Source organism: Folsomia candida, unplaced genomic scaffold (assembly GCF_002217175.1).
Source record: "Folsomia candida strain VU population unplaced genomic scaffold, ASM221717v1 Fcan01_Sc001, whole genome shotgun sequence".
Lineage (NCBI taxonomy): Eukaryota > Metazoa > Arthropoda > Collembola > Entomobryomorpha > Isotomidae > Folsomia > Folsomia candida.
In genome coordinates, this window is record NW_019091193.1 from 5943610 (window position 1) to 5958917 (window position 15308).

At 36.9% G+C, this 15308-nt stretch overlaps 4 protein-coding genes across 4 annotated transcripts; 2 read left to right on the forward strand and 2 right to left on the reverse strand.

The window, feature by feature from the left end:
- Positions 1-235: 235 nt before the first annotated feature.
- Positions 236-1950, reverse strand: LOC110846554 (bacillopeptidase F). Its single transcript, XM_022093349.2, has 3 exons — positions 756-1950; positions 521-675; positions 236-443 (listed from the first exon to the last, which is right to left on the reverse strand). The coding sequence occupies exons 1-3, from the start codon at positions 1889-1891 to the stop codon at positions 403-405; spliced, it is 1332 nt and encodes a 443-aa protein (XP_021949041.1). The 5' UTR covers positions 1892-1950; the 3' UTR covers positions 236-402.
- Positions 1951-3217: 1267 nt separating this feature from the next.
- On the forward strand, positions 3218-3781 carry LOC110846589. The gene is made up of 2 exons (XM_022093398.2): positions 3218-3353; positions 3433-3781. The coding sequence occupies exons 1-2, from the start codon at positions 3282-3284 to the stop codon at positions 3709-3711; spliced, it is 351 nt and encodes a 116-aa protein (XP_021949090.1). The 5' UTR covers positions 3218-3281; the 3' UTR covers positions 3712-3781.
- A 3480-nt stretch (positions 3782-7261) lies between these two features.
- Positions 7262-9155, reverse strand: LOC110860142 (neprilysin-2). The gene is made up of 2 exons (XM_035852208.1): positions 7746-9155; positions 7262-7677 (listed from the first exon to the last, which is right to left on the reverse strand). Exon 1 carries the CDS (start codon positions 8896-8898, stop codon positions 8077-8079), a length of 822 nt encoding a protein of 273 aa, XP_035708101.1. The 5' UTR covers positions 8899-9155; the 3' UTR covers positions 7262-7677; positions 7746-8076.
- A 4517-nt stretch (positions 9156-13672) lies between these two features.
- LOC110846561 (cubilin) lies at positions 13673-15176 on the forward strand. The gene is made up of 5 exons (XM_022093361.2): positions 13673-13830; positions 13910-13963; positions 14144-14354; positions 14505-14858; positions 14973-15176. Exons 1-5 carry the CDS (start codon positions 13779-13781, stop codon positions 15085-15087), a joined length of 786 nt encoding a protein of 261 aa, XP_021949053.1. The 5' UTR covers positions 13673-13778; the 3' UTR covers positions 15088-15176.
- Positions 15177-15308: the final 132 nt, after the last annotated feature.

The following is a 15308-nucleotide window of genomic DNA, read 5'->3' on the forward strand; positions in this document are numbered from 1 at the left end:
TGATGTATGTACATATATATTGAAATGGTAAAAAATAACTGGTTATTTTCATTATAATTATGTATTATTTTCATTAAAGCATGACTGTGATGTGTGCTATTCTTTTTGTTTGATGCATTCTTTTTGTCATCATGTATAGGCGATAAATTTTCGTGCATAGTTAATCATACCTCAGTAAAACAAGACATTGTTATTAATATAGATTTATGCATAGCTAATAACAAATAGAGGAGAGTACATTTCAAATTTTCAAGTTTATTGATTCAAATTTATTTAATCATTTTAAATTTTCTACGCTTTAAAATTGGATTACATTCGAGTTCAGTTTTAAATTAATTAAACGAATTCGGGTTTCCATTCATCAAATTTTAAAATATGTACATCATGTCATGCCGACAATGATTATTTACCAAGGGCTCGTCCCACATCAATTCGTCCCCAACCTAAAAATAACAACAAATATACAAATACAAACCTTATTACAAACCATTCTTTTAACTTGAAAATTTTCCCCACTTACCGAACGCATTATTCGGATAATCACCCCCATACAGACCACAATTCTTATCGGCCGGAGTAACATACGGTCTCGCCGCGGACTCTCCCAACAGGTCGTAAACTTCGTCATATGTCATTGAGCTGTTCGCAGATAAAATCAGACAAATCGCTCCAGCACTATAAAAATACAAATTAATCATGCAAATTTTTTATCTGAGTATAAATTAAAATATGTCTAACAAAAATTTGCCATTTACACGTGCGGGGTCGCCATGGAGGTCCCACTCATCGTGACATAATTATTAATCGCCGTCCCACACGACAAGATGTTCTCTCCAGGAGCAGAAAAATCCGGTTTCAACATTCCCATTGGACCGGCCGCACCTCGGGAAGAAAACGTTGCCATGGCGTCCAGCGTAGTCGTCGCTCCCACGCCAATCAGGTCGGGTTGATCCCCCGGAGAATTTCCCGTTCTGCACGCTGCCCCAGAATTTCCGATGGCGAAAACCGGTATGATATTGGCCAAACGCCACGCAGCGACTTGACTTCCATACCATCCGTCATCACTTCCCCCGCCCCACGAGCAGCTCACGACGTTTGGACGAGGATCATTCGTCAAAACGAATTGAGCGCACGTCGTTAGTGCCGCTTCGGTACCGGATCCTTCATTGTCCAGGCCTCGACACGCGATCCACTGGGCGCCAGGGGCAACACCGACGCCATTCACGATACCGAGGATAGTTCCCATGCAGTGAGTTCCATGTCCATGATTGTCCGTCGGCCCCATCGTGGAATAGTAGGGGTCCGCCCATCCGCCCGCGTAATTTGACGAAAGCGCGATATGTGGTAAATGGACACCCGTATCGATGACGCAGGCGACTGTGCCCTCACCGCGAGTAACGTTCCATGCTGCAGGGGCCCGGATTTGATTCACGCCCCATTGAATGATCCCCTGCTTGTGGGAAGGGACGATCTCTTCATGGACTTTGGTGGCGGGGGAGATTGAGACAGTTTTTTGTACTCGGAGTTCATAATCACCTCCCAGATCGCCCAGATAGAATAAGGCTTCTGGCGTCAGACCTTTGACCAGGATGATGTTTGACGCCCAATATTGCTCATATGTTAAACCTAGGGCTTCAAGTTGCGGTAAATATGGGGCCTGGGCGGCGGACGTTAATCCTTTCAGCATGGTGATGAGGGTGGATACACGGGCATCGCCGGTGAGGGATGCAAGGACCGGAGAGGACTTGACTTGCTGGATAATTTGTGGCAGTTGGAGAATGGCTTCAGTGACATGGCCAGATTTCACGGATTGTTGAAGAAGAGGGTCAACCCTGCCTGAGAGGCAGAAAGTGACCTGGGTCACCAGGACGAGAAGGAGGATATGTTTCATTGGGAGAGATGGGTTTGTTTGAGGGCTGGAGTGAAACTGGCCAAAAATCTGGCCTGGATATTCGGTTTAATTTTAGCTTGGAGCCTTGTAATCGTAAATGATTACGGTTTGTGAGCATTGTTTTGAAGGTGACATTGATAAATGAATCAAATTCAGTGGCTTACGAAGGTGTCACCCCCCATGATACATTATTCAGTAAGTACTATTTACTTATTTGTGCGGGTACAATTTGGTACATTTTTACATTGTTTATAGACAATAATCAGTATATGCAGATATGACACCTCATTCCAAGCTTTATGTAACTGGTATTGATTAGAGTTGCACTTATACCGAATTTATGTTAGCAATTATGGATGTATTTGTCTGTCCTTTAACTAATGTCGGATAAGACTGATGATATAATAATTGCCATGGGCATTGTCGAAAATGATGCACATTTATTTTATGCTAAACCATTTTAGTTAATAAGTCTGACCGCTGTTGTCATTAATAATTATAGCGAGGATGAAATAATTAATTTCTCTTGTCAAATGAATGATCGCATAATCATAAATACAAAGCTTGTTTACTTTATCGCATGCAACTCGAGTTAAACAATGAAGCTGACACTTGTATCATGCAATTAAGTACATAGATTTAAATTGTCATGCATTTTAAATCTAATAATAGACTATCCCATTATAAGATAGCAAGTTTATCACTTTTCGCGAAAGAAATTTAATTCAAGTTTCTCAGTCCATTTATGAAAACAAATTAACGGTCCTTCTAACCCTGTTAATCACATACGTGTGCACTTTGAGTAAGCACTTAAACTTTGTCGTCATCCATTAATACCGGAGAATTAATGAAGAGTATTTATGAACATACAGCTGTGAAATCGGTCACTCCAACTTGATCGCGGTTCGTAAAAATCGTGATAACTTGGCGAAAAATGAGTTCGACACAGAAATCCATTCACTTTATATTTGAGATATTAATCACAAAGTTCAAAATGTCCAAATTACAAAGTTAAAAGTGTCACACACTTGTGTAGTCTGCAAAAAATTAGTTTCGGGTCCATGCGATTAATAAAATGATCCAGATATACATATATTAACCGATAACCACCACGACATATCTAATAAGTAATTGGAAATTTATGCATACATACATACATATCTACATATGTACATGATGAACGCTTATCTCCACGCGTATCTATATATCTGGACTTATTTACCCGAAACGTGTACGTACCTATTTCCACAAATGGAGAATATATGTATGCTCTTGTTCTCACTTATCACACAATACGTTTTAGACGGTTAATGATATTTACTCGACTTCAGTCTAGCCAGCTGTGCGGACCTAAAATATTTAATTCAAACGCCTAACAAAGTAATTTATCATGGTGGAACTTACCTTCATAGTTTGTGCATCCGCCCTTGCTTTCATTATTTGTTTCGCACTCTATATCAATGTAATAACTATAAAAATCATTTAATTATTTACACAATTACTTATGTCAAAGTACTAAATTGATTATTTATTTGACATAGTGGGTTGTCTGGATTAAGGGAAATGATCCAAAGGAAACTTCAAATTTTGGAGTTACTAGCTCAGAAGAAGAAATACGTGAGCATAAAAATAGCGCTCAAGTCAGCGTCATCGCCTCGCAGGGGACTCAACTTCCAGATTATGATTCCTTTATGCTCGCAAATTCTAATGGGAAGCGTGGAAATTGTGACTGTATTTTGGTAATGGAAGAAACTTATTGTGCTCCACCGACATATGAGGAATCCTTATCGTTGGCCATGAAAAAACATGGAAAGACATGATTGGAACGAATTAAGTAAATATGTAAAAAAGACTAATTTAAAAAAGTAAATAAACTATAACGAACATGCATAATCAATTAATGAGTGCAAGTGCACTTATATTACATACATGTCTACATACATTTTGCATATTCTTTATTGTAAATTGTACATACTTATTTTTAATACTTACTCTCAGATACCTTCATAGATAAGTACATCAGTATTAATTTTCACAATTCACAACACGTGTTTAAATAAGTACATGAATTTATATGTATTTATATGATACGCATATATGAATAACCACATCTGATTGAAACTCAATAGAAAATTTTCTCTCATAAAAGTATCACTTTATGGCAAAATATTTGTTAATATGCACATATGCGCGTATGTATGTATGCAAGCACGTCATTACGTACACACGCTCAGGTTGATAATTATGCATATACCGTATATGACATACGTAGAAATGTATATAAAAACTACTTTCAACCAGTGTTGGAAATTTCGCAATTTCCATTGTAAACGAGGGAGAGACGTGATGGTTTGAAGGTTGGAATGAAACTGGGCAAATCTGGTCCTGATTATGGGTTCAATTTCAACTTTGAAATTTGCAACCTCGTAAGGGGCCGTCCATAAATTACGTAACGCAAGAGGGGGGGAGGGGGGGTCATGGGAAGAGCGTTACGAATTGTTATGTAGGGGGAGGGGGGGTATAACAAATTTGTTACGTAACAGGTTTCAGTGTACGCATGTAAATACGTTTTTCATTATGGTGCTCACATTAAAAGAAGAGCAAAATTCTTGCCTACTTGTAAACCATCATTCCTCCACAGTGACCTCGGAGGGCGATGGTGTGACGTAAGTTTCACGATTAATTGAGCCTTACCTTTAAGATGAGAATTTGATCGGAATTTGCCGATCACCTGAGCCCCAACCAGGTCACTTAGGAGGCATGATGGTTGTCAAGAATTGTACTCATCTATTAATGGTCGTACGATAGTTTTCCGGGTGCAACTTGACAAAAGGTTCCATTGTGAGTCTTGGTAAACGTTGAGAGACCTGTAAGATTTACAATTTCCATTTCTTGTCGAATATGATTTCGTTGTTCTTGAACAAGAAATTCACAAAATTCTAATTTATCTAGCAATTTAAAAGAAATAGAAGCAATAAAAGCGACATTTGTCTACACAACCTGGAACAAATGAAAATTTTGCAAGACTGTTACTGTTACTGTTACTGTTAAAGAAATTACCTGCGGTGAAATCAAATTTACGTTACGTTACGAAGGGGGAGGGGGGTAGTCGAGAAGCGTTACGATGCCGTTACGAGGGGGGAGGGGGGTTACGTAATTTATGGACGGCCCCTAATCGGAAAGATCACCAATCCATTACCTCCATTTGGGAGGTAATTGTTTTGAGTGAAATTGATAAATGGATTGATCCAGGTGCAGGTGGGAGCGTTCACATGGCTGTTACTAACTGTACTTCGTACATACCTACATATGCAACTTTAATACATATTCTACATGTTGTATATTATAATTTACGTAAAGTGAGATAAGTAGGTACATACGCTCACTATTCCAATGAAATTACACAGGACGCATTAAAAAACATGAGCAATAGTAATAGTGAGATAAATAACGAATTTTATCTACGTAATAAACAAATTTCTTCAGTGCATATGTATCTAAAGCAGTGAATTTAGCATTTTTCATACATTTTTCTATATAAGTCAACACAACAATACAACAAAATGCAATACCTCAAGAAGAAATGATTTGCGAGTCACAAATTGTTACTAATATTAATGCACTACCAGATTAAATATAAAATTATACTCCCGCACTGAAATTATCAGTATGTGAGATTTAATAATTACATCTTACATACTGATCGTAAGTGAGGAAGGAAGTTGCTGTATAGATATTATGAATGACGCAAATTTATCGAATTAGTCAAAGGAAGGAACACACTATATGGTAAATAATATTTAGAAAACCAGAAAATACCAAAGCATTGCATAATCTATGCTGCATATTGACTTTGTTGTTGGAAGATTGTTGAAATTGTGTGTAAGGTGCGTATTCATGTATGCACATGTACATACATAAATACGCACCTTACACATGCACATATACATCTTATTAATACATGCATAAATATGTTTATTCACACGCGTCCTCAGTCTCTGAGAACGGGGTTGCTGGCATTGTAAAAATAATATCAGTTTAGATTTAAGTGGCAAAGTCCAAGGAAAGGTCATTAAGCGAATGTGGGGCAAATACCTAGTCGGGTACGAAATTCTTTGATAAACATTTTTTACTGCAGAAAAATAACGGGTAAGAATTTTTAATTAAAATTTCCCATATGGATGCATAATATACCTGTGTATAATATAAAAATACTACCTTTCCAAATTTCCTCTCCTGGAGTACACACGCTTGAGAAATCTGATGGACGGCCGGTCGCTTGGAGCACGCGCGGTTTCTACCGGAAAATGGTCACAAGCGTTGAGAAGCAAAATTTGAGAACTTCTGCACCAGTGGAAGTTTTAGAGCAGGCCATGGTCTCAATTTTACGCCCCAAGTCAAAATCCAGATGATTAAGGTCTGCTATTACCGATGGCATTTTTGTGACCAAATTAAATCGATGAAATGAGCTCATAGTCAATTTTGGACAATTTTTGCACCATATGGCTGAGCCGTGACCTTTTAAGAAATTCAGTTTTTATTTTTCAATAGGCCGGACTTCAAAGGTTTTACACTAAGTTTGGCAACTTTGGTAATGTAATTCTTGGCTTGCGCTGTAACCCTTTCTAGAGAAAAGCAGGGTTTCGCTTCCTCCGGCAGATTAATTCAAATCCAAACCATCACAGACTTAGGGGGATGAGATCTTCGACGTTTTCTATTTGCCAGGGGTATGTATGATTTTTACTTAGTGCAAATTCTTTAATTTTCCTTGTTAAATTTACGCAAGGCTTGTGATAAGTTTCCACGGGAAACCGTGCGTAATCCAGGCGATCGGTTTACCATCAGATTTTGTAAGTTTGTGTGCTCCAGAAGAGGAAATTTGGATATTTAGTATTTTTATGTTATACACAGGTTTATTATGCATCCATGTGAAAAATTGTAATTAAAAATTCTTACCCGTTATTTTTCTGTAGTAAAAAACGTTTATCAAAGAATTTCGTACCTGACTAGGTATGTGTGTGAATTTGTGAATCATTTGTATATACGCACCTTACACGTGAACGTCAACAATCTTCCAACGTAAAAATCAGCAATCTTATGCACAGAATTTTTATACATGTTTTATGCAATGTTGTGTGTGTGAACTTTTATTATGCTTAAAGATTTATAAGGCAAGGATTGGATTGCAAAAAGATGACTTCGATGATGATAAGATGATTTGAGATGACATGGTGAAGGTGGACAATTTTGATGACACTTAATACATAAATAGATATACAGCTTGCCAGTAAAATACGTACAAAAATTAACCTGATGGATATGTACAGAAATATGTATATTGTTTTTATTAAAAAATTCCCAACGTAAAAATCCAAACTATTCCAAACAAAGGTCTTCTGAATATAAAAGGCAAAAAATTATGTACAAAACATAAACCACGCGTTACATATATTACATTTCAACGTAAGCAAAATTTGGCTAATTGAAATTGACAAATTTCGAAAACAACTTATTAATCAATTAAATATCTGCAGTGGTGGCGAGCAGTATCTGAAAATTTTTCGTTTTACCAATCCGCATTAAAACGCAGTGGGCACAAAGAATCTGCACTTCTTTTCTGGATTATATCGTGATCCTACCGGACAGTTAAACGCTTTTGCAAACTCGTCATTGTTGCTGAAAGTACCAAGGACCCGGATTGAGCTAGGACTGTGGGGGTCTTTTTCTACCTGTTCCTTCAAAAGAAGCATCTCCATCTCATCGTTTACATAAGAGTGACATTTCTCCTATTCGGAAATAAATACGACGGTATACAAATATGCTGAATTAAAAAATTAGTGCGATTTATACATACTTGAGCACTTGCTATGAAGAATATTTGCTGCCAAGTAAACTTTTCCAGTCCGGGCGGTATTTATGGTACGGACGACCCCATATTTTCTACGAAAGAGTCAAATACAACCTGCATACCAATAATGTCCGCGACGTTTTCTTTCAAAGTGAGTGTCCCGTTTACGACGAGTGTGGTGTTCTCATAGCCTGGAGGAAGGGGGACGTGAAATACATTATACTGCGCTTCAACGCATGCACATTTTTCTGCAAAGTTGTCTCTGGTACGTTGGTTTACGACAGATTTTAGAAATTCAATAAACACTCCTGACTCATCTGCAAATTAAATTAAGATTTCACAAATTGGCAAAAATTCCTGAAGAATAATTCTGGCTCAAAAAATAGCCTTTCAGTCCTATTCCGTTAATGTATGGATCTAAAGAATGTGCCAATTCGTGGCCATATGTGCTCCCCAACTTTGAGAATTTTAATAAATCCGGAAACTCATGATCAAATATTGGCGCTCGGATGATCCCCGCCGGAATAAAGATGTTGTTCAAAAGACTATTGTAAAATGCATTAGCTCGGGATGTAGACTCGTCAAATTTTCGTTCTAATTCAATGTCCAGCTCCGCCTCAGTTCTCATACGCAGAAGCTGCTTCAAGTTGTTCAAAAAGGATGAATGGTATCCATATATTGATACATTCTCATATCTGGCATCCATCGCAGTTTCGTTCATAATGTGACCAAGGAGTCCAACGATCGTACTCAAATTGCCGATACTTGAGCTAATATTCAACTTGGAATTGACACCGTCAATCCAATCTGTCGAGTCAACCATCTTTGATTTAAACGTCTTCCAGATTTTGCTCGTCAAATCTGTCACACTTTCACCTTGATCTATATCGTAATGGTGTAGGATAAAAAGCTTGGCAAGAATTTCGGGAAAGAGTTCACGAGTAAAACTGGTGCACGCTTGGGGGTAGGATCGTTCTGGTCCAACCAAGAATGTAAGTTTTCTGGCGTCATCATCAAAAAATGGGAATTGAGGTTCAAGTAAATCCTTGAACATCCAACCCCAAGTCTTGATGTTGCGAATTCTGTGTAGTGATTCAGACCCTAGGCGAGTGGATGCACTATAAGAATTACTCTTCGCTTTGGACATCAACGTATCCATGATCGGCTTGAGAAGTGGGTTATTGTTGCACGAAGAGTAGAATAGTTTCGCTTTTCCTTCGGCACCATATCGGGTCCGGAGGCCTTCTGTAAAAATATGACAATAATATGTATAACTTCATATATTAAATACTATATGTAACATGCTGTTTCTAAACTTGCAGTGATCAGTGGTGGCGGAAGTTGGGGGGACATAGCATTGTGGGATAGGAGGAGGATGAACTTATTAACATGGATAAGATACGATTTTACTAACTTGCTGGAGGGAATGTCCCCCTGTCCCCCTACTTCCGCCCCTAGTGATAGTGATTCTATAAGTATTTACCTAGATACATATGTATCCACTTACCTATCAATTTCGTAACCAGTTTTATATTTTCTTGGTCAATCTCGCTCAAAACGTTGGTTGAATTTGCTTTCTCCTTCTTCAATTTGGCAGCATGTTCTACGATCCATCCACGACAAGAATACTTGAGTGAATACAAGAATATGTATAAGCAATCAGTTATGATATGCACATGCTATTGAGCGATTTAAAAAATTTCACCTGGTAAAAGTCACTGCACGGGTCGAATGACTCATCCACACCCATGGAGGATTTCAACCATGCTACAGCTTTACAAGTAGAAGTTTGGCAACGGCTATGCTCGTCCTCCTTTTAGCAATAGTTATCAGTTAGAGCGACCTTAACAATTTTCAATTTTAAAATATGTCGTCATTCATGGGCTGGGGAACGGTTCAATTTTTTTGCAATGCTATTACTGAAATGGACTTAGCGCATTCCTAAGTATTTACATACATGCATACATAAATATATTTCAGTGTTATTGTATCCACGATTCCGCAACCCATGTCGTCATTTGTCATGATTACCTTTCCCTTAGGGATTTCAGTTATCAAAGTACTTAACGGTGGTCTGGTCGTTATGGGATTCGTGCCACTGGGAGATGCCACAGGCTGTCTCGTCGTGCTGGCCGCTTTAATGGTAGGCGTGGTCATATGGATTTGTTCCGTTCTTGTGCGTGAAGAGTTTGAAGTGTAATCCAAAACTTGCAACGCGTGATTATCGACAGGAGTAGGTGGAGACGAATTGGGTGCCTGTTGAGTTTCGTTGCCTCCATTGAAAATCACTACTAAAATCAGGATGACCAGTAACGCACATGTCACCACCGCCCCTAAAATTCCTTTCGCTCCGAAACGGCGACCTCCTTGCAGGTCAATGTCTCCCACATTTGAAGGTGAAGATGGTGAAAGTTTATTTAATTCAAGGGTTTCATGTCCGCCACCCCCAACGCTTCCATCGGAGATCAATGATGAAGACATTCTTGCCTCTGGATAACTAATAACATTATCCAGTTCGTCCGACATGATGATATTGACGGACTTGAGTAAACTAGCTAAACCAACTTGAGATGCAATATCTGTAATATTCTCAGTCTCAGGAAAGGAAATGAAATGAGGGTAGGCCCAAGCAATCAATATGATGTTGTTGTTACATAAGTGGACCTCATCGAGGATGAGTCAGTCAGAGAAGAGATGTTAAGACGGGGTAATCTTGATGATTAGCCGGAACCAAAGAAAAACGTTGCATGACAAATAAGTATTTCATTAAGTTCGGATACCTATCCTAACCGACAAGATATTAAATATGGTTGTATGTAGATACTTGTGTGTACTTATTGGCTTCTTGTAAAATATTATTTTTAATATCTAAATACATAGGTACTTTCATATATTTTCTAGCTTGAGAGCATCTCAACATTCAGTGATTTTCGTTAATATTTTCATAAATCTTTTGCCTACAACGGATTGGTAATATGTATCTAATCATCACCAGCGAACGTTTTGTTTGGCAGCGGTAATCATTAAGAATTTCTTGGTAAGGATAAGTCATGGGCGAAATGAACGAAGTGAAGAAATATGAGATGTACAATGCTTAGATGCATTAATTTTTATGCATTCAAAAAATGGGATATGCACGTAAATCTTGTAAATAAATAAATATGTCGTGACTTATCTTAATATATAATTTTGATTTTCTTATTTACTAACCATAAGAAAAAATACTGTGTACATCTATATTGTGAAATCAGTCCTTTAAGAAACAAATATTTTGTGTGACTCTTCTGCGCTTGTATGTACATATTTAAATTAAATACATATGTACATATGACGAATACGTATGTAAGTGGGACCATCCTTAACTTTCACGCACTGGATGCAAATTATTTTGCTGCAGTGTTTTATCACCCGAGTACTTTGTCAGCAGAGCTGGGAATTAATCGAGATTAACCAATGTGTTTAAATTTTTAATCTTAATCTTAATTTTAATCTCTGTAATGCCAATACATTGCTTAATCTCGATTAATTCCCAGCGCTGTTTGTCAGGATGGAAACTGTAATAACTTCCATAGTATTAAACCCCACCATGTATACATTTACATATATAGATGTAAGTATTAGTAAGAATCATATCGGTTAATACTGATAAATAGATTCATAGAACGTAATGAGGCAATTCACATTGTCCTTCGTAAAACCCGTAAATTCTGCAAACTTAAAAGTTTTTACAAAATTAGCTTACAAATTTTTGCAACATTTCTCAGATCACGGTCGTCTTTTTAATTTGTAAAATGCATGAATCTGCATGAATGCCCAGTGACTGCGTGAATCACCTCATTATTTACAAATACATACCTACATACATACACGTGTCAAAGTTTTAGGTGGAATGCCTAATCCCAACTAATGCAGGGATCACAATACCACTATATAAATATCTGGAAAACCTGACATTGTCTGATTTTCTGGGGATTTTCTGTAATTATTTATTATTGATTAAAGAGGGGATTATGTATACATATGTAAATATGTATGTCGTATAATAAGTGCATATGTAAATCCATCGGCTTAGATACTCAATATATTCATGCAGTTAATTCAACCCAGTGATACTGTAATGGATATCTGTTAGACAGTTTCTATATTGCATTTTATTTAAATGAGATACATGACCAAATTCTACATATTTACACATTGCATAATAAATTTTCGGATAGAAATGTTTAAGTAAATCAGCTAGACACTCGAGCTACATACAAAGCCACTCTTTGAGCTAATCAAAGTATACAATGTGTCATCTGCAAGCCTGCATAGTGTGATAAATTCACAAGTATTTGGTATTTATGACAGGTTAATATACTGATTAGATCTGACTTTACTTTTGGGTAAAATGAGTTTTATCAAATCCTTGTATTAGATTTTCCAGGGAATTTGAAATTTATTTAGGATTACTTTTGATCCGTTGACGTCATGATTTACATTTTTGTGGACTACTTGACTTTACAGATCAGATATAAAAGGGAAGGTAATGTATGTGGGAAGCATCATTAATTTGTAGAAGCAGTTTGTTGATAATCTACACGCCGAGTTAGGTAACCAAATTGGTACACATATTAGCATCAAAAATGGCACGAGTTTACATATTCATCGCAATCGCTCTGATTTTCTTGGTCATGTCACTGAACCATGGTAATAAATACTTATCTTATATTTTTTAAATTTCCACAAAGTTTGAAGCTGATAAATCATGTTTTTACAACGCAGGAGTTCAAGGGAGTCCAGCCTGGGTGGGTGGGGCAGCTGATAAGGTAGCTATTTAAGCTATCTACATAGATAATTGACAGATTTATGCACATTGATCAAAATTTCCAAATTTAATTCAGAAATCATCACTATAATTTCGTTCTAACGCTTTGATAACATGGTTTTTATTGATGTATATTTTAAGGTTGCTTCTACCAGAGATAATCCTTGAATCCAGCCATTACAACCCTCGTGATAACCTCTGCAGCCGGGCAGATTGTGGATAGCTTACCCGATGGAAATGCATGCATGTAAATTACTTCAAACTAACAAAGTGTTCTTTCCAGAATACAAAATTCACCAAGAATAATGTCTAAATTAACTTTTAAAATATGATATCAGCAATTTAACTGCAAAAGTTAATGTATCAAATGCGAGAAAGAAAGCATTGAAGCAGTACTATTTACATAGGGCGAAAATAATCACATAAACTTTTCTCCCAAGGCAATTATATACTTAATTACAATATATTCAAAATTTATTTCGAATTCTGTGGTTCCACGACATGTATTTAGGTAAGTACATACGTATGTAGACAAGAATTTTGGAATATTAAGGATCAACTACAGTTAAATCATACAAATATATCCTGAAATATCCATGAGTTACTCGATCTCACTTTAATTTTATATACTTCTGTAAGATGTGTTAAATACTGACGAGTTTGTAACTTATTCACTTCTGAATTTTCTATGCATTTATTCTTCACTTTGATAACGATGCGACCGTGTAACGGGTCAGCAATCAAGATAATTAATCACCAATTAAATTCATACATATGTGACAAAGCACAACAGGTAACACAAATTGCGAAATATGCACAACTCGAATTGAAACTGGGTTTCACCATAACCTGCAAAAGGTTCCGAAATCCCAATAATGTGACGGTGGATCAACCAATTGAGACTCTCTCAGAGAGTCTCAATTGGTTAATGGAGAGAGTCTCTCTCCATTAACCTGTCAACTTACATAGGTACATCACTTGATGCTCAATTTTCTCGACTATGTAAAACACTCGAATGGCATATGTATAACGTTAGCTCCCATTGCGTCATCAATTCAATTCATCACAACAAAATACTTGACGACACCGAAAAGCAATTACCTTATCAAATTCAACGTCACTCCCACGCTCATTTATAAACCGATCCACCAATCCAAAATTGATCATTCTTTCAATTCTGCTTAATTACTCAATTATTTAAGTAGTCTCAAATTTCTAATCTTATTCATAAAATGAATTCCGTCACAAGTTTAATTTTCTTCTTTTTAGTGATAGCAGTTTCAGGTAAATTAAGATTTACGTAAAGTTTAAAACTCCACAGTATTTAAGATTGCGTCGCTAATTATAATCATATTTTTTGTAGCTGCGCCACAATTACCCGTACAAACACTGGAGGATCCTGCTCCAGTTACAAAAAGTAAAAATCCAAATCCAAATTTTGTGCGCTTTTGATCCGTTAGTATCAAGTCATATTCTGTCGAAATCGTATTATAAAATTTAAAACAGATACTAGAAAAAGAATTATCTAGTTAAATTCATTAAACTAATTAAACTAGTTAAACTTAAAGTGATCATTTAATTTTTAATTAATTAACAGTTATCACATGCGGCGGATTAATTGACGCATCCTCCGCTCAGATCGACCTTCAGGTCGGAGGTTCTATCAGAGCTGACCAGAGATGCATATGGCTTGTTAAACCTCCCCTTAATCGTCAACGGTTTAGCCTCACGTCAACCGGACTTGGGGAAAACGATGGACTATTTGTATCCACGTATATGTTAGGAGTTGTTGGACCACCAATTAAAATGTAAAGGGAAAAATTAGTGTATTTATCAAATTGTCCCTTGTTTTTGTTTAATTATATCACCTCAAACTTTATAATTCTGTAATCTCTCAACCCCAATATTAATGCATCACATTGCCTCAGGATCCTCAATTCTAAAAATTACTTTTCTAGCTCAACCGTTGGTCAGAATCATACCCTTACCAGCGATTTGGTCATGGTGACCTTAAGTGTCGGTCACGGTCCTACGAGAGGATTCTCCTTGACGTATTTCTCATCCGGGTCATACGTCGGTCCAGTTCTGACCGGGTACACCGAGCTGACCGCTACCGCGGGAAATTATTCATACCCCGAAGACGGCGGAAACTACAGGAACAGTGAGAATGCCTTGTTCGTTATCGCCCCCTCGGTTCCAGGACGCCCCACATTGCGATTCACCTTTGTGGAGCTCGAGTTCGAAGGAAACTGCTCATACGACTCTGTTCGAATCTTTAATTGGTTCGATAACAATTATATCGAGGTGTCAAGGTGAGTGGCAAAATTTTTATGGATTTTGTCGTGCAAAAATTTGCAAAAATTTTCATGAAAAGCTTTCCAAAAGGAATGATGAAATTTGAAGATTACGAAATATATTATTTTCAGATTTTGTGGAACAACTATTCCTCCTTCTCTCACGCTTATTGAAGGCGCTGGTATCGTCACTTTTAGATCTGACTCTAGCGAGGTCAGGAGAGGATTCAAGTTCGAGTGGGTTTAAAGTTTTTTAAATGTTTATTTTGGTGAATTTTGAAATATATGAAAATTGTTCTTAAACTTGACCATATGCACTTATTAAATGCATAAAACTAAAACAACTACACATGGCCACGATGAAGAATTTACATATTTGTACATAGGTGACGAAAAATCCTGTCTTAAATTATATTGTATGAAAGTTAAGTAAATGCATGAACAAATGCATAATTTTATGAAATGGAG

Excerpts from the sequence above, each read along its gene's own strand:
- LOC110860142 (XM_035852208.1), bottom strand. The coding sequence starts at position 8,898 with ATGGATACGTTGATGTCCAAAGCGAAGAGTAATTCTTATAGTGCATCC.
- LOC110846589 (XM_022093398.2), top strand. The coding sequence starts at position 3,282 with ATGGTGGAACTTACCTTCATAGTTTGTGCATCCGCCCTTGCTTTCATT. Across the intron at positions 3,354-3,432 it reads GTTTCGCACTCTATATCAAT|TGGGTTGTCTGGATTAAGGG; the intron begins GTAATAACTATA and ends TATTTGACATAG.
- LOC110846554 (XM_022093349.2), bottom strand. The coding sequence starts at position 1,891 with ATGAAACATATCCTCCTTCTCGTCCTGGTGACCCAGGTCACTTTCTGC. Across the intron at positions 676-755 it reads TCCATGGCGACCCCGCACGT|TGCTGGAGCGATTTGTCTGA; the intron begins GTAAATGGCAAA and ends GTATTTTTATAG. Across the intron at positions 444-520 it reads TTATCCGAATAATGCGTTCG|GTTGGGGACGAATTGATGTG; the intron begins GTAAGTGGGGAA and ends TGTTATTTTTAG.
- LOC110846561 (XM_022093361.2), top strand. The coding sequence starts at position 13,779 with ATGAATTCCGTCACAAGTTTAATTTTCTTCTTTTTAGTGATAGCAGTT. Across the intron at positions 13,964-14,143 it reads TCCTGCTCCAGTTACAAAAA|TTATCACATGCGGCGGATTA; the intron begins GTAAAAATCCAA and ends ATTAATTAACAG. Across the intron at positions 14,355-14,504 it reads GTTGGACCACCAATTAAAAT|CTCAACCGTTGGTCAGAATC; the intron begins GTAAAGGGAAAA and ends TTACTTTTCTAG.